Genomic DNA, 25,623 nt, shown 5'->3' with positions numbered 1-25,623 from the left:
TTTTCTTTTTCTCGCATCTGCATGACCCTTAGGGACGGTGTCATTATTTCTACCGGACTCACTACTTCAGTTCCGTAGACTAAGGAAAAGGGTGAAAAGCCTGTGGCTGACTTTGGTGATTTTCTGTAAGCCTAGAGAGCATCTGGTAGGTGCATCGCCCATCCTCCCGAATACTCTTGGCTCATTTTGCTGATGATTTTTATGAGAATTTTATTTATTGCCTCTGCCTGCCCATTCCCTTGAAGGTAATAAGGTGATGACTTGTGGTGCTTGACTTGGTAGAACTCTAGCATTCTCCATACATCACTGTTGACAAATGGTGTACTGTTGTCACTGATGATCCTGTGGGGCACCCCAAACCTCACAATTATATTTTCTTTGATGAAGTTTGCCAACGCTCCCCCTGTGGCCTTGCGGAGTGGCACTGCTTCTACCCACTTAGTAAAATATTCTGTAGCCACTAATATCCATATGTATCCACGTGATGGTGGGATGACTGGCCCTACCAAATCTAGCCCCTAAGTGTGGAAGGGCCATGGGGTGACCATGCTGTGCAAGCCTTGTGGATAGGTATGAATCAAGTTGGCTTATACCTGACAACTATGACACTTTTTTACAAATTTTGCAGCATCTTTCTTCTTGGTTGGCCAGTAGTAACTCATCTGCAACAGGCATCTATAAAGTTTTTTCTTCCCTTGATGTTCACCACATTCCCCTGAATGTACTTCTTTTATCATTTCTTTAGCCTCTTTAGGGCCTAAACACCTTAAAGGGTCTCCATCATATCCTTTTTTGAAAAGGACCGTGTTATGCAAGAAGTAACGTGTTGCCAACCTCTTAAGCTTGTACCTTTCACTGTGCCTTTGTGGCAGGACGCCTTCTGTTAGGTATTGCATGAAAGGGCTTCTCCAATCCTCACTGATGAACACAGCATAACTTTCCTCCCTGTCTGCCACAAGCTGGCAAGTCCCACACTGGGTTTGGACTTGATCTGCGTCTTTACCCATGCTTGGCCAATAGAAGCCTGCCCTCTGGAGTCTGCGGTAAAGATTGACTTCCCCGCAAAACCCTCAAGTCTTGTCGTGTATTTCTTTTAATTTTCTCTGGACTTCCTCCTGCCCCATGCATCTAGATAAAACCCCACCTGGCATCCTGCGGTACAACTCTTCTTTTACCAAGGCATAGTCTTTTAATATCTTCAATTCTGTTGCATCGTCTCCCTTCACCAAGGTTTCCTTTATGGGGATTCGCCAATCCCTTTCGCCCTGTTACTCCCGGAACTTTTCCTTCAACACCTCAATGATGGATTCTTCCCTCTTGCTGACTTCTATATTAGTGTTATTCCCTTTGAAAATTATTTGCGAACCCAATGCAGCTAATGTGTCCACAAACCGATTTTCGTTTCTCGGAGCATGTTCTATCTCAAAGGTTGAGAATTTTTCTTCCATTCTCTGGGCCATCGCTCTGTACGGGGCTAGGCTAGGCTCCTTTAAGGAAAAACTTCATTTGGCCTGGCAGACGACCAAGTTCGAATCTCCCAGTACTTTCAAATGTTTGACTCCCATTTCAAGCGCCGTGGCAAGCCCAGTTAGATAGGCCTCGTACTCTGCTGTGTTGTTTGAACAGGGGAATTCCAACTTAAATGACAGCGCCACTGCCTTGTCTTCTTTATGATACAGAACTACTCCCACCCCTCCGGAATGAGTAGTAGAAGGCCCATCGAATTTCATTACCCACTGTTCCCTAACTTCTTCTGCCATAGCTACTTCCCCTGGAACTTCATCATCCAGTGGGAATTCTTCCTCTCCTAGAAACTGCGCCAATAAATCTGCTATAGCCTGACTTTTCACTACCCTAGGTGTCCCCATTCTCAAGTCGTATTATGATAATTGTAGCAACCACTGTGATATCCTGCCGGAGAGAATCGGCTGTTGTAACAGAGCTTTAATGGCATGGGACTTAGTCATCAGCCATACTTCGTAGGCCAAGAAATAGTGACGTAACCTCTACGAAGCGTATACAATGGCTAGACATGCTCTCTCTGCCCTTGGGTAATGAGTTTCTGCATCTTTTAAGGCGCAGCTGATGTAGTATATTGGCTGCTCGATACCACCTCCATCTTCTTGAGCGATTAGTGCGCCGATGGCGTGTGAGTTGGTAGCCAAATAGAGTAGCAGTGGTCTTTTATGAATAGGGGTCTGCACCATGGGGAGGTTCATCATTATCTGTCGTAGCCTTTTGAAGGCCGTCTGTTGTGCTTCCCCCCATTCAAAACTTTGCCCCTTCTTAAGCAACTTGGTGAAGGCAAAGGTGATTGATGCCAACCCAGGGATGAATCTCCGGATATATGAGACTTTTCCTAAAAAGCTCTTCAATTCTTTTACTGTGGTCGGAGGTCTCATAGTTGCTATGGCCGTGGCTTTGGCCGGATCTACATCTATGCCTTTGCTGTGAACCAGGAAACCCAAAAATTTCCCAGAGGACACTCCGAATGCGCATTTGAGGGGATTCATTCTTAACTTAAAAGCTCTGCATCTTTCAAATACTCTTTTTAACACCCAAAAGTGTTCTTCTCTTCTCCTTGACTTAACCACTATGTCATCCACATAGTCTTCTAGCTCCTGGTGCATCATGTCATGAAATATAGCCGTCATTGCTCGTTGATAAGTTGCACCTGCATTTTTTAACCCGAAGGGCATCACAGTATAGTAGAAATTGCCCATGGGTGCTCTGAAGGCAGTTTTCTCTGCATCCTTTGGCGCCATCTTGATCTGATTGTACCCACTGAAAGCGTCCATGAATGAGAACATGGTGCTTCCTGCTGTGGAGTCTATTAGTAAATCCATGTTCGACAATGGGAATTCGTCCTTTGGACAAGCTTTGTTGAGAATTCTGAAATCTACACAGCATCTTATCTGGCCGTTCTTCTGCTTTACTGGTACTATGTTGGATAGCCAGCAAGGATGCTGGATAGGCTTGATGAATCCTACGGCTAGCAATTTCTGCACTTCTTTGACTATCTGCCTTTCTATTTCTGTGTGAAGTATCCTGGCAGGCTGGGCCACCGGCTTGGCCTTTGGGTCCACATTCAATGTATGCGCAACAAGCCCGGGATCGAGCCCTGACATTTCATTGTAATCCCAAGCAAAAACGTCTTTGAATTCTTTCAACAACAGTATGAGTTCTGACTTCTCCTTTTCTGTCAGGCTTGCACTAATTGAGATAGGCCTTGGTTCTCGCGAATCAGACCCTAAGTCAACTTCTTCCAACTCTTCCTCTGCCATAACCTGGATGTCATTTTCTGCCGCAACTGCCTCATCCTTTTCTTCTTCTTTTCCCAAACTTCCTTTAGCAACGCAACACACTAAACTCTTGTGTTGCCCTTTTTGGGTGGGACCCACTTGCATCTCACCCGTGGGCCCCATGCACCTTCATAATTTATACACAATCCTGCCATCAAGGCCTTGGACCCTGATGCACTGAGGTATCTCGTCTGGCTCTACGGCAGGCGCTTCTTTTCTTTTCTTCTTTCGCGCCAGTAGCTCTCTTAAGTCGGGTTCTGAGTCATCTTGAACATCTTCCCACCTAGGCACAAAGGTGCCTCGTGGCTTTGAAACCGAATTTTCCCCAGATGGAGCCCATTGGTCATAAAACATGGTTTCCACCAAGTGGGCTTCTGCCTGCTCGAACGGCGAGGGATTTGCAGCTATGCGTATCATCCTGCCATTCAATCTTCCTTTCACACATTGGTGGTAGGTGGACGGGACTAGTCGGTGTTTGTGTAACCAGGGTCTTCCCAAAAGCACATGGTAAGATACTTCCGTTCTGACCACGTGGAAGCGAGCTAAAGAGGCTATAGGGCCTACTTTCAACCATAACTGAATGTGGCCTGCGATGTACTCACCTCTTCCACTGAACCCCGTTACTTCCATCGGGCATCCTTGGATCTTTTTCTCTGAAATTCCTGTGGCTTGCAAGGTGCTCAACGGAATGAGGTTTACGGAAGCACCCGTATCCACCAAGGCCCTTTTAATGGGGATTTGATTTATAGATGCTGCTAAATAGAGAGGCCTCCTATGATCTAGGTGCCCCACCTCCATATCTTCACTGCTAAACATGATTTCTGTTGATTCCTGCAGGAAGGACCTGTCTTCTGGCATCTCTGCTGACAGGCATTCCACCCCTGCCCCGGAGGCGATGCTTACCAAAGCCTCCGTGGCTATTTTTCTTTCTTTTGCTGTAAGTCCCAACTGGTCAAATAGATTTTTGAACTTGGCACTTTGCTGAAGAGTGGTAATCGCCACGGCAGGCAGGGCCATGTTTTCTTCCTCGTCTTCTCCCAGGTCTGCACATATCACCACTGTTGCTACATCCTTTCTCTTGTGATTTGGGAGTGGGTTTCTTTGGACTTCCTGCTGGGTCAGCTCTAATGTGCCTTCTTTAATTCTGCGGTGCACTAGCCTGCGGAGCGCCCAGCATTCTACGGTGGGATGTTATACATAGTTGTGCAGGCGGCAGAAGCAAGGATCCCTCCTTTCTTTCTCCGTAGGCTCTCTAGAAACCTGGTTGGGTTTAAAGATCCCGTCCACTATCCATTTGTCAAGTAGCACATCCAGCTCCTTAGAAGTACATGGTAAGGGTGGGGGCGTATCATACTCCCTCCCCTCTGTTTTCCTTCTCTGGTTTCCAGTAGACACCGCCATAGCCTGCGAGGCATTTCTCTTGTCTGAACTGGGTTTCACGAACTGAGCCATCTTTCTAGCTTTCTGCAATAGCTATGCGAACTGGGAAATCTCCAGATTCTCCAGGACAGCTCAAAATTCCCGAATCATATTGGTTATGCACATTTCTACTAACGTCCTTTCTTCACATTGGTCATAGCAATCAAGTGCTATGTCCCTGAACCGTTTGATGTATTCCATCAGATCCTCTCCATTTCTTTGCTTGGTCGCTTGCAGAGTTGCAAGCGTTACCGATTCTTCCCCGTGAAAGTATTTAGTGCAAAATACATCCACCATGTCATCCCAGGTTGGGATGGATCCTGGTTTTAAGCCAATGTACTAAGTGTATGCCCGGTAGCACAGTGACTTTGAAAACTCCCGCAGACATAAGTCTTCGTCTACTGCATAAGGGCCAAGGGTGTTAATAAATTTGCTCACGTGCTCTACTGCACTTCCCTTCCTGCCATCATATTGGGCAAAGACCCTTGGTTCATATCTCTCGGGGTATGGTTTGCTGAGTACTTTTAGAGGATAGGGAGGTCTTCATGCGTAAAACCTCTCATTTGGTGTTTTGGCTCTCTCTTGCTCCAAAAGAGCCACTACCTCAGCCATGGTAATGAAACGCTGTTCTGCGTTCCGTGGGACACCTCCTGTCAGTGCCTCTTCTCTGTCTGTCGCATGATCCGGGTCATGCTGGCTGCCTTTCTCTTTTGTTTTGTCTGCCTTCAGTCGACGGATCTCTTCCATCATTCGTTGCTGCGAGTGCTGTAATGATTGCAATACTTCGATGAAGGTGTTAACATTGTCTGCGGGGACTCTTGTCTAAGGTTGAGGATCAGCCCCCGTTCTGTTGGCACCTTCTGTTTGGTTAAGTTGCTGTTGGTGAGGCGTCGTTGGCCTGGATTCTGCTTGTGAAGGTACGGCACTCATATTCCGTGTCGTCCTGGACTTTGGTGGCATCGTTTGCGAGAGGCTCTATTTTCTTTTCCTTTCCTTTGCCCCTGTCTGCTTCCCAACTCCCCAGTGAAGTCACCAATTTAATGTAGGGGTCTATTTTATGTATGGTGTGTTGGGCTAGGTTGCCTTCTGCGGTGATGGGCCCGAATGTTTCTGAGTAAAGGAGTAGGGGCCGATCCAATTGTAACTCAACTTGAGCCGGTTTGTGCATAAACTTATGCCTTGTCTACAAGCAGCACTGTTGCAGACGAGTGACGGCAGGCAGATATAATAATAACCAAAACAGAGTATTCTAACTATTTAAATAAATGGCTATGTAATCCCTACTTATAAAGCATGATTACAGTCATGATGATGTCAATCACATAGAAAGTAAAGAAAATAATACGAACTAATCAAATGGGCATAAATCAAGTTTTAAGTCTAGTTTGTTGAAGCAAAGCCAAAGAGGGGAGAACGCCTCTTCTCAGTGCAAATAATCTCCCAGGAAAAAGATCCTGTTATAGGGATTAATGGCTTTGAGGGAGTCAGACCTGAATGGTTATTGCCCAAAAAGGAGTCCTTGTTTACGTTTTGGAAGAGAGCAAGATTTGAAGGGGGAGAGAAGGAAACCGATCTATCGATGCATGCCCATTGTATTACCTCTCATTCTTCCTTAATTTTCTCTCTTTTCTTCTCTGTTTTCTTTCTTATCTTTTTTTCTCTTCTTTTTACTCTGTTTTTCTTTCTACTCCGTAAATGCTCTGTTTTTCGATCTCTTTCTCAGGGCACGGCAAGGGCCCTTTTATAGTGCCTGCTGTGACCGATCTTTTACCATTTTGCCCCTTAACCGCCTTTGTCTGGTCTGGGCGTACTTGCCGACCACCAAGTCTGTGTGACATTCACCCTTGCCAGACAGAGGCAGGTTTGTTTCGTCCCTCAGTCTACCATAACACTTTTTTCTTGCCACGGTATAAATGTTTTCTCTCTCTACTCTCAAGGCATGCACCCAACGATTCCCCCTCAAACTTGCCTCTTTTGGGTAGTCTGTCATCCCAGCAGGACGTACCTCCCAAAAGGGCTTGGGCAGGAGCCGCAAAACAGATCTTTTCCCCTCTCCCCACCACCAAACCATACCCCCTTACCTCTTACCTCTAGCCCATGGCCCCACCACGTCCTATATTGGCTGGGTACAGGCTGGTGGTGCCTGGGCTTTGCGCATGCTTCCCTTTCAGATGTGTCCAAGAGTCTGCCTGCTGCTCATGTGTTTGCCGTGATCTGGAGACTCTCCGTCTGTGTTTTCTGACCTTTCATGTGGGTTTTTCCTTGGTTTCCGACTCCATTCAAGAGCTGGACTTTGTCTGATGATGGGCCTTACATTTCTTTGGTCCACTCTTGATTTTCTTTATTTCCTGCAACGTTGAACTGTTATTCCTGCCGTGATAACTTAATCCTGCTGGACCTCTTTTGGGCCAGCTGCTTATTCCTTTTCTCAGTGGCTTGTCACGGGCACTGTTTTGCTCTTACTTATGGGCTCCTATGTCCCTTTTTCCTTTAGGCATCCACGGCCCGATTGCTTTCTTTGGGCTTCCTTGGCCCGTTTGCTAATTCCACACTCCCATGGGCATTTTACTAACTTCATTGGGCTTCCCCAGCCCAATAACCTTATTCTTATCCTTGGGGTTCATGGGCTTGCCATAAACTCCTTACTCTCTTAGTTTGCATTGCCTTGAGCCTGCGGTGGCCCTTTCTCACTTTTCTACCTCATACACTGCCCATGGGATGCTATTTCTTTCTTTTCCTAGTTTCTTGGAGCCCGCTTGTCTCTTCAAGACCCATTTATTTATTTGTTGGGCCTATGATCCATTATTCCTGCCGCTTGGGCCTAATGGGTTTTTCTATCTATTTTGTCAATTCTTTGTTGCCTTCATTATTGGGCTTTCTTTCTGTCTGCCTGGGCTTCCACAAATGACCCTCAACACATAGAAATAAAGAGAGAGATATATACACAATATACACAAGAACATGAGAAAAGAAAGCAACTATGAACAATAAGCAAGATAAAAAGAAATGATTTTATATATCTGGAAATGATGTGGACAACATAATAAAGATGGTGGGATGGGTATAGTTATTAAGAAACTAACCCATTTCTATAACCTTACCCACAAAGATTACAAACAAAAATGGTGAGGCTTTTTTTTTTTTTTTTTTTTGGGTGGGTTTCCGAGAGAGAGAATTTTCAAAATTTTTAGGCTTATTTTTCCAAAATTTCCTAATTTTTTCTGATTTTCCTCACTTTTTTCTCCCGATTTCTCTATTTTTCACTCATTTAATCTTTAAAATGGGGAGTATTTATAAGAAAAATGAGGAAATGGGAGGCTAGCATAAGTCTAACATGTTACACTTGTGCTAGCCTCCCAAGGCAAAGGGTGGCTAGCATAAGTGTAACATGTTACACTTATGCTAGCCTCCCATTTTTGCCACCTCATCAGCCTATTTTGTCACTCAATTTGAAGATTTGGTTGTTGAGGGATATTGCGCTCGGAAGGAAGGTGACGCAGAGCTAATAAATTTTGTGACATTTTTTCTTGAAAATTACATATCTTCCAATCCAAAGCAGATATCGTCAAGCCCTTTTGATGAAAATTAGTTGAGACCTTGTTCTTCAAGATGTTCTAGTCTGCTTGTTCCAATTCTTGTCCAATCAGTACATTTTATTGCACGAAGTCAGGAAAAAATTGCTAGTTTTTCCTATAAAAAAAAGTTAAGATTTTATTAGGGTTTTTGGTATTTTGGTGATATTTCATTCATTTTAACTCCGATTTTGGCTTGTATACTATCGTTCAAAGGGAAAATATGTCCTACGAAACTGTTCAAAATTCAATATGATCCAACAGTCGAATAAAAAAGTCAACTTTTTGACCATACCCAGTTAGGGTTTTGGTCTTAATTGCTACAAGTGGTTTTATTTATTTATAAATATTGTGACCTTTGATTTGCCATCCAATCATGTTGTATTTATTTTTATCTTTGTTGTCTTCAAAATTCATAATTTTGCACATTTTGTCAAAATTATTATTTTTTATTTTTATTTTTTTGGTCTTTGTTTTGACTCATGAATTGGGGCCAGAGAAAATATGGTATCGACAAATAGCATTACTGATTTGAAATCCCCCAATAAGGGACATGATTTCTCTTTAAACTAGTTGCTCTCTAAATTTCTCATAAATCTTTATATTGGATGTGAATTTTGAAAGTCTAATTGTTTAATTGCATATTTTCTATGTTCTTAACGTATATGTCAAATTTTATTCAAATAAGATGTTATTTACTATTTGATCAATAAAAATATTTTTTTATACATAATTTTAGATCACAAAAATTTAAAATTTAAACATTTGTTTGATGATGTAGTTAAAATATATATACTAGTGTTATGCCTATGCAATGCACGGCTTAATAGAAAAGTATATGTAAATTAAACATAACAGAAATACAAACCCTTGTAGGAGAGAATACAAAATTTGATAATTCTTAAATAATAAATAGATAAACTGTAAGTATTTATAATGGTTTATATAATGGATTTCATGGATTTAAAATTGCCTTTATGACTCATAAGCAAAATCTTTATAAAAAACAAAAACAAAAAAGAAGGAGAGAAATACATACTTGCAATAGTGTGGATAGTAGATTTGATAAAGCATTCTGCTATGGATTTCACAAATATCAAATTGCCTTAAGTAATACAAACCTAAGTAATAAGAAAAAACAAAACAAAACAAAAAGAGAGTTAGGTTATGTTTGGTAACAGTTTTTATTTTTTATTTTTAAAAACTTGTTTTTGGGAATATAAAGAAAAAACAATTTTCTTGTATTTTTGAAATCAAAAACATGTTTGGTTAGTTGAAATTAAAAAAGATAGTTTTTTGAAGAAAAAAATAAAAAATACTAAAATATGTTGTTACTAGAATTTAAACTCTAATGCTAACTCATTAAATGAGATAGATTCATTAAATTAAATGCGTATTTTCATTGACTTTTGAAAATTAGAAATTGAAAACAATTTTTTGTATGTTTTCAGTTTCCTTTACAAATTGAGTTTTGAGAACAATTTTTGTTTTCTATTTATTTTGGGTTACCAAATAAGTTTTTTAGTCTCAAAAATAGAAAATTGTTTTTAGAAACAAAAAATAAAGAGAAAAAACAGTTACCAAACATATCCTTAGATTTCTAATCAACATAGAAATTATGAGAGAATGAGAATTTTTGATAATAGGGGAGAGTACTGATTAGAATAATAAGTAGTGTTTCTACTTTCTATCAAAAAAAAAAAAAAAAAAAAAAAAAAAAAAACCATAAAAAAGAAGAAGCAGTCGTGGTAGGAATATATAAGAATACACTAAAAAAATTTCTCTCTCTCTCTCTCTCTCTCTCTCTATATATATATATATATATATTAGAAATCCTAACTTAATTAGGATTCAAAAGTCTCCATCTAATCGATAATCTCAAAAAAAAAAAAAATCATAATAATTTTATCTAATAGATAATCTCAAATAATAATAATCATAAAAAAATTTCAATTCACGTAAAGGACACTCATAATTCTAACTTGATAATTTCAATGTTTCTCTCTAATTGGTCTATCTCTATAGGAAAAAAACTTGAGTTATCAAAAAAACAAAAAATCGGGTAATAAATTTATGTTTTTTTTTATATAAATAAATAAATGACTTTATAGGGTTACCAAGTAGACTGGAATGCAGTGGTGGAGCCACTTGAGGACCAAGGGGGCCTTGGGCCCCCAAAATTTTTGAAAAAATTTATAAATTTTTTTTTTAATATCTTAAATAATTTGAAGATTCTTAAATAATCTTGTCATTTTGGTCCCCATCCCTGATAATATACCTATATAAAGTCTAAAAATAAACACAATTTTCATTTAAATTAAAATACAATCCACAATTACCTCAACAAATAAAAGTGAAAAAAAATTCTAATTTTCATCCCAATACATCTAAGGCTTACTTGTACACGACAAAAAAAATTGAAAAGTTTGAAACTTTGTCTCTCCCACACGGCCACACAGTTGCAACAATCTTGCAAAATAGAAAAAATCTTTCTTACAGACTTACACAGGTGACTCTCTCTCTCTCGCTCTCTCTGTCTCCGTTGAGGACTTGGGGCTTTGCATTCTTCTTCTTTTTCTTCTTTCAGTTCTTTCTCTTTGCCTTCAGCCTCCTTCAGTCCTTCTCGCCATTGCACTGCCTTTGCCCTCTTCTTCTTTCTTTTTTTTTTTTTTTTTTTTTTTTTTATCTTTTCCGATTTTAGTTCTTTGCTTTTCATCCCTTTGTTTAAAAGTAAAAGTTTTGTCTCTTTGTTTAAAAGTAAAGGTTTTGCACTTTCTAGAATTGCAATAGTATAATGTATGTACTATGTGTTCAATTTTTCTTTGGTAAACGTACTATGTGTTGAATTTAGATAATAAAAAGTGACTAATTTTGTCCCTTTCTCATTATCATTTTCATTAACCTATTGTTGTGGGCCCCTCAATTTGTGACTCAATTTTGTGACGAAAATTATATGTTGTACCCGGCATATATGCCGGGTACACCATATATGAGCTCATTTTGTGAAGCTTCTGTGCTTGAGCTTGTGCTGTGCGCTCCAGGTATTTGTATTTTCTTTGTTTAGTTTATTTATTTATTTTTATTTTCATTGCTTTCTTTTTTTAAAATTCTTATAATATATTATTTATTATTATAATAATCAATATATTATAAACAATATATACATATATATATATATATATATATATATAATTGTTAAAACAAGACTGCGTAACAAAATGGAGGACGAGTTTCTCTCAGATAACTTAGTTGTCTACATTGAAAAAGAATTGCTGAAAACTTCACTACTAACTCAATACTTGATGACTTTAGATCTCTTAAAGAGCGTAAATTACAGTTTTGAACAAAGATATTTACCTTTTATGTTATTGTATGTTTTGCGACTTTGCCCATTTTATAGTTGATTAAAGATATTAAATCATTTTTTCAATTTTGTCTCATGATTGTTTAATTTTAATTAAATATACTTTGGTTTATACATATTCAGTTATGAAGTTTTGTACATTACTATTTTACATTTCATACACACACACAGAAAAAAAAAAAAAAAATTATACATGGCCCCTCAAATATAAATTCCTAGCTCCGCCACTACTGGAATGTGTATGTATATTCCAATGTGTACGCAACTCCTTCTATTCACGTAAAAAGAAAAAGAAAAAAAAATAATCGTGTATAAAGAGTAAAAAAATCATAATAAAGATTGGTTTTATCTCAATAATCAAATAGATATAGGTTATACCTCTCCAACTCATGCACATGTCTAATTATTCCTAACTATGCCCACTGGTTTTTTTTTTTTTTTTTTTTTTCATTTTTAATTTTTTAACTTTAAAATTTGGTGAGATAGCATTAGTAGGTATATTAAAAATTTTGTTATTTTTATCTTAAAATTAGTGATAAAGCAATAGTTTATAAGAACAAATAAGATGTTTTTTTTATCTATAAATTTGTAGAATTGTAAAACTGAAATCTAAATCCTAAAAATAAGTGGCATGTGAAGAGGAAATCCAAAGAAAAAAAAGAGGTAACAGTGTGTGAAGAGGAAAAAAAATAGTAAAAAATAAATTAATAATAAAAGGATTAGAATTTGTATTGTAATCAAATTAATATTTTTATCATCTTAGAAATTATAAGAGAAGAAGATAAGACTAAAAAAATTATATCTATTTTTTAACAAATTAAAAAAAAAATTGTAATTTGATAAAACCATTTGGCACCACCTCAGTTCCTAAGCCCGATTTTTATCTTATTGAGAGAGAGAGAGAGAGAGGAGTTTTTCCAACAAGATTCACTTCTTCCAAACGTCAAATTGTCAAAAGTTAAGAAAGGCACGCACTAGTAGCAGTAATAGTACCCTCATCATCATCATCACCACCACCAACAATGCAAGCCACGCTGGTAAACCCAATCTCACGCGCCACCCTAAGCGCAACCACCAAACATGTCCCCCACCACCCAAATACACACCGCACCACCTTCTTCTCCATCCGCTCATCCCTCTCCTCTGTTGATGAATCGTCAACCTCATCAACACCAACCCAAAAGAAACTAAATAAGTACAGCTCTCGCATCACTGAGCCCAAGTCCCAAGGCGGGTCTCAGGCTATGCTCCTCGGCGTAGGTCTCTCCGAGGAAGAGCTGTCGAAGCCCCAGGTGGGAATATCGTCGGTTTGGTACGAGGGCAACCCTTGCAACATGCACCTCCTCAGGCTCTCCGAGGCTGTGAAAGAAGGGGTACGTGAGGCTGGCATGGTGGGCTTCAGGTTCAACACTATTGGGGTCAGTGATGCTATCTCTATGGGGACTCAAGGCATGTCTTATAGCCTGCAGTCTAGAGACCTTATTGCTGATAGCATCGAGACTGTCATGAGTGCCCAGTGGTACGATGCCAATATCTCTATTCCTGGTTGTGACAAGAATGTGAGTCTCTCTCACTTTTATTTCGTTATTTATTATTTTTTTTTTTGATTGGTTTTTGTGATATTCTAGGTGTTTTTTACTTTTGAGTTTTCACGTTCTTTATTGAGAGTATGATCAACAACTTCAAAAGAAAAAAGAAAAAAAGAAAAAAAGAAGAAGCAATGTTTGGTATTAAAGTTTGAGCTTCTCTTTTGATATTAAAGTACCATATGTTCCTATCAAAAAAAAAAGAAGAAGAAAAAACTACCATATGTTAAAAAAAGTTTTGTTTCATTTCTCACCCACATACCCTTGCTTCACAAGGACAAGAAGCATATTGTTATCAGCACAACATCACTTTCAGTGGGATCATCACTAACATCACAATCAGCCCCGTGTGCAATGAGTGAAAAATGTTGTGGAATTTGTTGTTCCATTATACTTATTATTTTGGAAAAACAATCTCTCCATTTGAAATGGATCCATTCTATAACTCAGATTATCTCAGGCTGTATTGAGCGATATGCCATTTAGAATTTTAAGTAATGTGACAGTTTGTACACTATCCAGTATCCACGGTGAACTGAACTCTCATCTCTTTCCCCCAGCTATACTACTAGTCTGTGATAGTTACGCTCTGTTGCTTTTGATTTAGTTTCTTTCTTAATTTCCTTTTTAGTAGAATTGGCATGAGGTAAATCGGCTATTTTCTTGTGCAATTGTACAATTATGTGAGTCTTATGCTTCTAATTTTTTTTTTTTTTTGCAGATGCCAGGAACAATAATGGCAATGGGTCAGCTTAATAGACCAAGTATCATGGTTTATGGTGGAACTATCAAGGTTCAGACTTTGACTACTTAACAAGATTTGCTTTTAAAAATTAGGTTTTTAATCTGTAATCTTAATAAATAAAGACTTGATGTTCACCATCTGTAAATATAAATCTTACAGAAAATTTATTTGTGAAGTTTTTCCAAAGTTACTATCAAATTTCAGTTCTTGTTCTTTTGGAATTAGTGACACTAGAGTTAATTTGTCTTATAAATAAGCTGGAATAGGAGTGTGTATGTCTATGAGGTGGTAGAGCAAATGGTGAGGTATCCACTAGTTGGATGAACTAGAAGCATTAATTATCTTTGAACTACAACGGGAACTCTTTATTACTTGTCCCCAAAATAAATAATTTCTTTGGACTTTGAAAGGAACTCTACAAATTAAGAAGAAAAAAAGATAAATGATTTATTGGAATTGTGCCAGATATATTTGTTTCTGCATTAGTCTATTAATGATTGAGAAATAATGATCACCTATCATATGCTTAATCACATAATTTTTAAAGTTTTTTGTAAAAATCTGACTTCTTTCTTTTTCTTTTTCTTTTTTGTTTTCCCGTATTCAAATTGTAGCTGGTTAGAGAGTAGAAGATTTTTTTAAGTTGCTAATAAAGTATCTTCTTTTGATTTTTTTTCCCCCTTTTGCAGCCTGGTCATTTTCAAGGCCATACTTATGATATTGTATCTGCCTTTCAGGTATGCGCACTAATTTACTGTTATTTATTTTCTTTTTTCTACCTTTTGTGAAACCTTTAGCACCTATAAAAGAACCAACGGAGAGTTTTGACATTGCCACTTTAGTCCAATAGATATATGGAATGCTTTATTCTTTTGTTATTCTGGTATTTTGAAACATAAAAGTAAAACTTTTTGGGCTGAATAATCTGGGTTTTATAATTTTGGCTGTTTTCAGTGACAGGCTTGACCTTTTATGGGTGCTCTGGTGTAATCTGATGGTTATCAATTGTCAATCCAGCTTAGTGCAATTAAGCTTGTAACACCACACCTTAGTATAGGAAATGCTACTTCAGTGAGATATTTCTAATAAATTCTGTGAGAGTCACAATCCTGTTTGGACTACTCGTTGAGTGAGTTGGAGAAAGGCACCAAAGTGTGCTAGTACCATTTTTGTTTTGTTCTGCAGATTAGGCATTGAGCCTTTAAACACTACTATTAAATTGTGTTGTAAGAACTTATTTAACAGCCAAAGCTAATAGCAGATATTTAGGCTATGCTGGTGAATATAATAGGAAGAAATAGACATGGAAAACAAGGTTGGGCATATAGCTTGATGTGTCTCTCCCACATTACCTTTGAACTTTCATTGCATTGAAGATGTGCGTCTGACTTCTTGTGTGATAAGCTATATGGAAACTTGGGCTCAAAAATGTTAAAAAATGAATTTTTTTTAAAAAAAAAACACAAATAATGAATAAAGTTTTTGGAAATTGCTTTCTGTTGCATTTACACTTCATAAGTTATGCTTTTACAGTTTTACCACACATGGGTCATGGAATAGTTGAAAGGAGATATAATTTTTTGTTCCAGTAAAGGGAATTTGGTATGTTGGATTTTTTTTTTGTCATGACTTTTAGGTATAAACTTGACTGAAAATCTTATAAGAGATACAAATCACCAATTGTTATTGCATGGGGAGGGAGGGATTGTAACTCATGTAACCGTGGTTGATTTACATGTAGCAGTGCTTAGAAAGGTGCCTCTAGTGTATGTCATATGCTGCTGCATTACTTTTGCATCTATGAAAAACTAGGACCTACTAATTGATGGATCTTGCTTAATTAGTTTTACACATTATTTGAATATCTTGATCAGATATTGAGGTCATATTTAATTAAATTCTTAAGTACCTACTTCCAATTTTATTATATGATTGTATGAAGATATATATCTGTTGCCTACGGAAAAAATAAAAATAATCTGTGACATGTAAATGCTGTAATAGATTCTTTTGTTATCCTAATACTGTAACTAGTTCATTTGTCATCTTAATTACTGCAGTGTTATGGAGAATTTGTCAGTGGATCCATAAGTGATGAGCAGAGGAAGAATGTAATCCGCAACGCATGCCCTGGGGCAGGAGCTTGTGGTGGGATGTATACAGCCAATACTATGGCCTCTGCTATTGAAGTTATGGGGATGTCACTTCCTTACAGGTAGAGACTTGTCTCTGCCTGATCACTTGAATTGGCATCAGCTAGCAATGTAATTCCAATCCTCATAGTTTTATTTTTCCTTTAAAGCTCTTCAACACCTGCTGAAGATCCATTGAAGTTGGATGAGTGCCGTTTAGCTGGAAAATATCTTTTGGAATTATTAAAAATGGACTTGAAACCACGAGATATTATCACTCCAAAATCCCTGCGTAATGCAATGGTTATTGTCATGGCACTAGGTGGGTCTACAAATGCTGTGTTACACTTAATTGCTATTGCAAGGTGAGGACTCTTTGGTACCTGATTTCCAGTGCATAACATTGATTAAATCACATAGAGGTTGCTAATGGGAATCTTATTGGCAGGTCTTTTGGTATAAATTTAACTCTTGATCATTTTCAGAAGGTCAGCGATGAGGTTCCATTTCTTGCAGATCTTAAGCCTAGTGGCAAATATGTCATGGAGGATGTACAAAAGGTTGGCTGTTTAATAAAATATCCTTTCTTGTGCTTTCATTTCACTACTATGAAGAAGGGTTTTTTTTTTTTTTTTTTTTTTGGATATGAAAATTTTTATATTGTTTGCTTTAGTTTGTTTATCACCGTTTCCTCTTAATGAACCCATTAATGATTGTTTTGATAGATTGGAGGAACGCCTGGAGTCATCCGCTACCTTTTGGAGCTTGGTTTTTTAGATGGGGATTGTATGACTGGTACATATATTTGGATTGTTGCGTTCCTCTGAACAAGTACTTTGTTTTAGTATTCTCATAATTAACCTAAAAGAGTTTTTCCCCCCCTCTCTCTCTAGTTACTGGGAAGACACTGGCTGAAAATGCAGCAAGCGTCCCTCCCTTAGCCACAGGGCAGGTTTGACAGCCTTTATGTTTTTATTTATGACACCTTCTATTCGCAATGTTTCTGTCACTTTTACTGTTGATTAGACATGAAATTTAATGCAGTTCTTTCTTTCTTTTTCTCATATAGGATATAATTAGACCAGTGGAAAACCCCATAAAGAAAACAGGCCACATCCAGATATTATATGGAAATATTGCGCCAGATGGTTCTGTAGCAAAAATCACAGGAAAAGAGGGGCTGTATTTCTCAGGTTTTATTATATGTTCTACTTTTGGGCTATTATGCAAGTTCTATGTTTTATAATTAAAATCTATATTTTGGTGTAGTCTACTGCAAAAATATTTACCCAAAAATGTTCAACAGGCCCTGCACTTGTCTTTGAAGGAGAGGAATCAATGGTCGCAGCTATCTCAAAGGATCCTTTGAGTTTTAAGGTATGTGTTCTAGTCAACATTGTTGTACAATCAAATCTGTATGGTTAGCATTTTTTGATGTTTTGTTACTAAGTTATACAGAGTTTAGAACCCAAAGTGCCAATGAGCTCTAGCTCAAATAGTGTTTCCACCCCTCACAAGAGCAAGGTGGAGGGTGACAGCATAGGTTCCAAACCCATTTGGTATGTGTGTAACATACTAATAAAAATAATAATAAAGGAATTTCATAACAGAACCCAAAGTTGCTTGAGTGAGTGCAGAGACTTGAAAGAAAAAAAACACTGTTATGCCTAATGCTTTTTGGTTCATTTTATATTAAAAAAAGACTGTTGCACCTATATTGCACATTTTCAATGACATTACTTACCAAAAAAATCTGGTGAATAAGTTTTGTTTCTTTGTGAAAAACAAGCATCATGGCTAAGCATTGCTCTCCCAGAATGAGAATTATCTCCAGTATCTGCTGCTCACATGTGGGCCCTGCATGCTGTGAGAGTCCCGCTACGTTAGGAACCTGGTTCCTAATGGGGATGAAAAGGAATTGTAGGGGAATGTATGAGAATTGTAGAGGAATTGACTTATTTGAGGTAGTCACCCTCCATAGAGAAATATTAAGTGAGAGAGAGGAAAATAGGAAATGCACTAAGCAATTAATTGATTTATTCTTCAATATCTAATGTTGAAATTACAATCATGTATTTATAGGAGACTAACTCTAATCTCATTAGGCCATGTGGCTTAAGATAATTGGCTATTTATTTTTTTGATAGGTAATGAGAATAATATTAATCAAGATAGAAAAACGAAGAAAGCAAATACAAGGTGTTCATGATGGTGAACACAAGAAAAAGAAACAAACAACAAGAAGGAAGAAAACTTAAGGTGAAATTCTAAGAGAAGAAAGAAACTCAATGATAGAAGAACAATTCGAGGAGCCCCAATACCTAGACCAATCAAAAAGAGTCTTTTGGCATAGAGCTTGTAACTGAACTAGTGATTTCTCAGTAGCCTCAAAAGAGCGCCGATTTTTTTCCGTCCAAAAAATCCACATCAAACGGCAAATTCCATATGTTCGAATTAAATTTCCCCAGCCAATAGCTCCAAAAAAAAACACTTAACTTTCCGTAGAGTCTGGCATGACCCATTGGATCTCTAAAACCTAAAACATATGCACCACAATGAGTGAGCTACAGGACAATGGAGGAAGATATGATCCATAGATTCCTCATTACAGCAGCACATACAACATCGATTTGCCAAAGAGCGGCCCCTAAGTACAAGATTATCCAAGGTAAGGATCCGTCCATAAACTGCTGTCCACAAAAAGAATGCCACCCTTTTAGGAATCTTAACTTTCCAAATACCCTTCCAAGGAAAATTGGAGATAGAAGCACCCCCCAAATCTTATTGTAATAGGACCAAATATCAAACTAGCCATTCCCATTAAGGCACCAATAGGAACTATCACACCCAACCTATGAAGCATGGACGCGGCACCAGAGGTGCCGCACCAGCGTCGGACGCGGTGGGATGCGGCGACGCGCGAGGGACGCCACTACCCGCCCGTCCGGCCGTGTCAGGCCACGTGGCGTTTTCGTTTTTTTAGCCGACTCGCGCCGACACGGCTCCGACTCGGGCCGATTCGTGCTGAATCGGGCCGACTCAGGTCGTATCGGCCGTATCGGCAGTATCGGCCGAAACCGCCAATACGGCCGATTCATGCTGATACGGCCAATACGGCCGAAATTCAAAAAAAAAAAAAAAAAAAAAAAAAGGCACAAAACGCACCGTTTGAGCCAAATATTAAACCCTACTGAAGGTGAAGTTCACACAAACAGCCAAACTTAGCTCTCTGCCTCTCTCTCATTCCGTCTCACACTCTCACTCGTCTCTCACTCTCTCTGTGCTCTGATCTCTGCCTCTATCTCTGCTTGGCTGCTTGTATTTGATTGTCTTGTTGATTATCTTTTATTTTGTTTTAGTTTCAAATTTGCTTGTTGTATTCTAATTTCCGAACATTATGAATGTTTTAGTTTCAATCTTGTGGGTTGTGTTTAATTTATGAACATCATGTTTTAGTTATTATCTACTATTGTCTATTGCTCTTAAATTTGGTATATGTTTGTATAATGTGAAAAAGTATGCTTAGCAATATATTAAAAATATAAATAAAAATATTTTTAATAATTTTTTAATTGCCGAGTCCCGCCGCACCCGCACTCACCTTTTTCAAAAATTGCCAAGTCCCGCACCCGCACCCGAGTCCCAAAACGCACCCGTGCTACATAGCACCCAACATCCCTAGGAATCCTAGATTGAATGAAATCATGGAAAGAGAAGGTAGCCTCTAATTCACTAACATGAAAGTCCCAATAAAATCTCAAATTCCAAATTCTATCATTTCCACCCTCCTGATAGCATAGAACATCAGAAATGCAAGCTTTCTTGTCATTTGAATGCACATACAATTGAGGATAGAGCATTTAAGTGAATTGTCCCTAACCCATATTTCATGCCAAAAAAGAATACGAGAATCATCACCCACCACTAGGGCCACATGTTTGGAGAAACTCTCCCATCCATCGTGAATACCACGCCATAGACCACACCCGTGGGCCCTTCTACATACTGTAGTATTCCACCCCCTTGATACTCTCCATATTTAGTTGCAACAACCCTCCACCGGAGATGGGTACCTTCTCATCCAAACCTCCATAACCATTTCCCTAATAGGGCTTGATTAAAATGCACTAACTTCCTGATCCCTAAACCACCCATCTCTAATGGTGAACACACCTTCTCCAAAGCTACCAAAGGATATTTGAAACACTCCTCTAAAGACTCCCATAAAAAATTTCTCTGAATACGCTCCGACCTATCAACCACAGCTACAAGGATGGTAAATAAGGATAGGTAGTACGTAGGAAGACTTAAAAGGGTACTCTTCAACAGAGTAAGTCTACCACCCTTAGATAAATAAAGACACTTCCAACCTAATATTTTCTTCTCCATCTTCTCCAAAATAGGATTCCAAATGGATGCTATCTTATGCAGAGTACCCAATGGCATTCCCAAGTATTTCATAGGCAGACTACCCACCCTACATCAGAGTATGTTAGCCAAAGCACCTATATTACCAACCTCCCCAACTGGAACAATCTCACTCTCCCCCACATATACTTTCAAACCAAGTCAAAGCTAGCCTAATGGACAACAATTGTTCTCTAGAAGCATCGCAAAAGAAGATGATATCTTCTGCAAACAGCAAGTGCGAAATGTGTACCCTAATAGAGTTAACTAGCCCCATATGAAAACCACGAAGAAGACTACACTCCTCAGTTTTCTTCAAAATCTGACTTAATGCTTCCATAATTAAAAGGAAAAGAAGAGGGGACAACAGGTCACCTTGTCTCAACCCATGGGAGTTTTCAAAAAAACCTGCCGAAGATCTATTCACAAGAACAAAAAAACTAATAGTAGTGATGCAAACCTTAATCCACCCCCTCTATTTCACCCCAAAACCCATCCTACCTAACAAATAGAATAATGCATCCCAATTCCCATGATCATAGGCTTTTTCAATGTCCAACTTACAGACCACACTCGAAGCATGACACTTCAATCTACTATCTAGACACTCATTTGCAATAAGCTCTGAATCCAAAATTTGTCTCCCACCAACAAAGAATTTTGAGACTTAGAGATGAGACTGTCTAACACCACCCTCAATCTATTCGCCAACACCTTAGACATCAGCTTGTACACACTGTCCACCTAACTGATAGGCCAAAAATCCTTAATATTAGTAGCATTAAGATGTGCTCAAGAATTAAGCTACATGTACTTAATTCCTAACTAACTCGTCCTTATCTTAACTAACTAATTAACTAACTAATGGGAATACAACAACTATTAGGAGATTACAAGGCATTTGGTATAATTTGGGGTTCCTAACACTTCCCTCCCCTTCAAAACACCTTGCCCATAAGGTGTTGTTATGAAATGACACCTTCATGAGGGGGAACCAGCCACTAAACCAATACTTCAAGGCATTCTGACTATCAAACACACCAACAACTCCAAAGATATTAATCACTGTCCAGAACAGAGTAGCATAACTTGAAAAGCTACACCTAACACCAGCACTCATTGGAAATCCACATCGTGTTTCAATGTTGTCCTCCATGTCAAACAATGAATAGTGGCAAGAACCAATGTGAACCATAGAGTTACCTTCTTTGGATTCTAAAAGTCGGTTAGCATTGTCAAGTTGTAACATTGAAAAGGGCAGTTGGATTTATAGTAGTAACATTGCCGCATTGACCTTGTAAAAGTTGCATTGCATTGCCACCTTTGTTTTGCTTGTGTTGGTAATATTGTGAATATCATTGTTTTTGAAGACAATTCTTGAAACTCTTCCATGTGCTCTAGCCTAAGGGAACCAAGACTTCCAGTATTTGCAAGATACTTTCCATTATATGAAAAAACAATGCTAGCATTGGAACCTTTGCACTTCTCACTGCTGTCACCAAGAACGTGAACGTATCGGGCCCTCTGGACACCATTTGCTGATAAGAAGGCTTGGGAATATGTGTTGGCTTCCATGAGTGTGGCCAACAAAACTTCTTGGAGCATCAACTTGGGCTTCAGGCTTGCATATATCAGTACAATTCAATCTGACCAGAACACCGAGAAATGTATATCTATCCCTTTGCCTTGGTAATAGGCATGTAAGAGAAAGACTTGGTCACCATAGCTAGGTCCAAGTTCAACTTCACCCCCACCTAATATTATCACGTCCCATTTCTTGAGGAGAATAGGCTGATCCTAAAAAACTACTTTTCCGATGGAAACCATCAACAATAAGGCAAGCGTATCAATGTGCTCAACTTCAAGATTGGTAAACTGTGAACCAAGTGACACATTTTCATTGGCACATTTATGCAATATAGGCTTGTTGATGGAGATGCATGTGGCGTCATCAAGAAGGCCTGGGTTGGTCCCAACAAGTTTATTTTTCTCCAACTCTTCTTTGGTCATTTTTACCCCAGCTTTCATTGCACCAAGAAGCTGAAACTCTTTTTCTGTCATACTCTCAAGTGCCTCTTGCACTCTTGAAAGTTCTTCTTTCATGGCCTTTTTCGATTCAGCCAAGACCTTGACCTTTTCTAAAATAGCCTTGACATCCTTTGAAACTTTGTTCACCATTTGCTATATTTCTTTCCAAAGTTTTCTTTGGTCACATCCACTCTTTTCAAGATCATCTGCTCTGATACTACTTGTTAGGAATCTAGTGGTTCCTAATGGAGATGGAAAGGAATTGTAGGGGAATGTATGAAAATCATCGAGGAATTGATTTAATTCGAGGTAATCACCTTCCATATAGAAATATTAAGAGAGAGAGGAAATGCACTAAGCAATCAATTGGTTTATTCTTCAATATCTAATGTTGAAATTACAATCATGTATTTATAGGAGACTAGCTCTAATCCCATTGGCCCACTTGGCTTAACATAATTGGCTAGTTGATTCAACATGTGGTCTAAAAATTAAACCATGTGTTAAATGAGCTACATGTGCTCGATTCCTAACTAACTCATCCTTATCTCAACTAACTAAAGGGAATACAACAACTATTAGGAGATTACGAGGCATATGGTATAATTTGGGGTTCCTAACACGCTGTATGCAGCGGATGCAGGAGATATCCCCTCATCCCAAAGGGTGGCTTTTCTCTAATATCATTTAGCGTATATAATGAATAATGCTTCCTTGAATGTTGAATATGATTCTCCCAACTGATCTTTTGCATAAGGAAATCCATTAAAGAGGTAATTGTGTGAAATATTCTCAAATTGTATGAATTACAGACATCTGTGAAAGGACTCTTAGGCCCAAAGGGCTAATTATTATTCATTTGATAATTTTTCTTAATTGAATTTTATTATTAAGTCTTCTACAAATAAAGCTCTGAAATATGGATTTTGTAACAGACAAAACTTCTGTACTCTGAATTGAGGGGCTGAACATTTACCTTTCAGGCTTCTTCTCTAAGCTTAATGCTTTGTTTTTTGCCATACAGACCAGTATAATGTCCATTGTCTGCCAAAACTCATGAAATCTGTAGCTTCAATGGTCTTATTCTTCCATGTTTAAATTCCTAATTTCTTATGTTAATAAATTTCATATTCTCTGCAATTTTTTTAATGTCATAGGTATCACCTATTTGCATTCTGCAAATTTTGATAATTAGTTAACTGCACCGTGTAAGTTGGCTGCATTCTGCATTTATAGCAGCATCTTTTCTGGTTTTGCTTGCATTCATGTGGTTACAAGATGTTACCATGAAACTTAGATGTTGTAATGGGATATCTGATTTCTTGTTTATGTTTGTCATGTTGCAGGGTAAGGTAGTTGTTATTAGAGGAGAGGGGCCTAAGGGGGGACCAGGCATGCCTGAAATGTTAACACCAACTAGTGCCATAATTGGAGCAGGTCTTGGGAAGGTATGGTTTTAATTAAATCCTAATCTTGCCTTATGGACAGAATATTTTTCCAAATCAGTTTATAGGAGAATCCTTTCAACTCACTATATGGAAATTCAAATGACTATATCTACACATTCTTCTGATTACATTACTTATTTAATAGTCAGCTGCCTTGTTTGATGACTTAATAGGTCATGTGATTAAAATACACATGGATCGTCATTTAAGTAGCTACTTGTGCTAAAGGAGACTCCAAACTGGTTTGGGGAAAAACTTTTTCCCGACTTATGATTAGTGGTCTGTTTTTTTCATAAAATGAGTCAAAATCATTATCCTAAAGCCTCCCAAAAGACAACTTTTAGATATAGCATGTTCGAATTATAGTGTACTTTATCAATAGAGTGACTTTAAGGTCATGAATCTACTTCAAAATTAAAAAAAGAAAAAATTGGTTACTTTTAGATATTACTGGTACCTTTTCTATTTGATCTATCAATATGTTCTTTTCATGGTAAATGCTCTAACTTAGTAGAGACAAAAGTTGTTTCCTATGAATGATGTTTCTTTGGATACTGCTTTTGAATGCTACAGGATGTTGCTTTGTTGACTGATGGTAGGTTTTCAGGAGCTTCACATGGATTTGTTGTTGGCCACATATGCCCTGAAGCACAGGTGCACTAGCTTTTTATTCATCTAGAAGGATAACAATATAAAATTTTAACGGAATGCAGAAAATTTTTCCATCTTTAAGGAAATAAAAACTACAAATTTTCTTCACAAACTACAACTAGGAATGCATTGCTAATCTTTTTCAGGAAGGGGGTCCAATTGGTTTAATTGAAAATGGAGACATCATCAGCATTGATGTTCAGAAGAGGAGAATAGATGTTGAGATAACAGATGAGGAGATGGAGCGGCGAAGAAAGACGTGGACTCCACCTGCATTTAAAGCTAACAGAGGAGTTCTTTACAAGGTATGTGGGACTCAGCCTTGACATCCAAGATTTTTGTGTAATTTGTTGATGTATTTATTGAACAAAGACCATATTATTTCTTTCCAGTACATCAAGAACGTGCAATCGGCTTCAAGGGGATGTGTGACTGATGAGTAGTGGAGAGGACATATGTATAGATGGCATAAAGTGTGGCAGCAAACCCGAGTTAGTACATTCCATTTAGGGTCTGTTTGTGTAGTGGCTGCGGCTGCGTTTTTTGAGATTGCATTTTTTTTTGGGTTGATCCATGGCACTGTTCATAAAAATGCATGAATAGTAATTTGCAATAATAAAAAAATATTTTGCTACAATGTTTTTAGTAATAAATTTTCAATTTTCAACAAAATAAGCGGTATCCAACGCATACTTAATCTCATTAAATTCCCATTTGCGGCTCTTTAATGGCCAGTTTGGATGAAGGGGAAGTAGAGTAGAGTTAACTGGAAATTAGGCTAATTTCCAGCCAATTCTACTTTACTCCCCCTTTATCCAAACTAGGCCTAAGGATATCTATCTAGATCCTCAACATTTAAAAAAAAAAATATTCCCTCAAGAATTGTGCATCTCAAGGCAGTCAGCTAAAAGAATGTTTTGAATAGTCTCTGAATGTTCTTTTGATCCAACAGAACGAAAATCCTTAGCT

The 25,623-nt window shown here is 38.0% G+C and overlaps 1 protein-coding gene across 1 annotated transcript; it reads left to right on the top strand.

Moving 5' to 3' along the window:
- The first annotated feature begins 12,553 nt into the window (after window positions 1-12,553).
- LOC115995084 (dihydroxy-acid dehydratase, chloroplastic-like) lies at window positions 12,554-25,291 on the top strand. Its single transcript, XM_031119510.1, has 14 exons — window positions 12,554-13,216; window positions 13,965-14,036; window positions 14,678-14,725; window positions 16,049-16,203; window positions 16,291-16,485; window positions 16,569-16,680; window positions 16,846-16,915; window positions 17,014-17,072; window positions 17,190-17,313; window positions 17,427-17,497; window positions 23,902-24,003; window positions 24,577-24,657; window positions 24,801-24,959; window positions 25,047-25,291. The coding sequence occupies exons 1-14, from the start codon at window positions 12,680-12,682 to the stop codon at window positions 25,095-25,097; spliced, it is 1,836 nt and encodes a 611-aa protein (XP_030975370.1). The 5' UTR covers window positions 12,554-12,679; the 3' UTR covers window positions 25,098-25,291.
- Window positions 25,292-25,623: the final 332 nt, after the last annotated feature.

The sequence above is a fragment of the Quercus lobata genome, chromosome 6, assembly GCF_001633185.2.
Source record: "Quercus lobata isolate SW786 chromosome 6, ValleyOak3.0 Primary Assembly, whole genome shotgun sequence".
NCBI lineage: Eukaryota > Viridiplantae > Streptophyta > Magnoliopsida > Fagales > Fagaceae > Quercus > Quercus lobata.
The sequence above is the reverse complement of the archived record's forward strand: the minus strand, read 5'-3'. Positions and strand labels throughout refer to the sequence as shown.

Coding starts and splice junctions, on each gene's coding strand:
- LOC115995084 (XM_031119510.1), top strand. CDS start 12,680: ATGCAAGCCACGCTGGTAAACCCAATCTCACGCGCCACCCTAAGCGCA. Junction 14,037..14,677: donor TTTATGGTGGAACTATCAAG/GTTCAGACTTTG, acceptor CCCCTTTTGCAG/CCTGGTCATTTTCAAGGCCA. Junction 16,486..16,568: donor CACTTAATTGCTATTGCAAG/GTGAGGACTCTT, acceptor TCTTATTGGCAG/GTCTTTTGGTATAAATTTAA.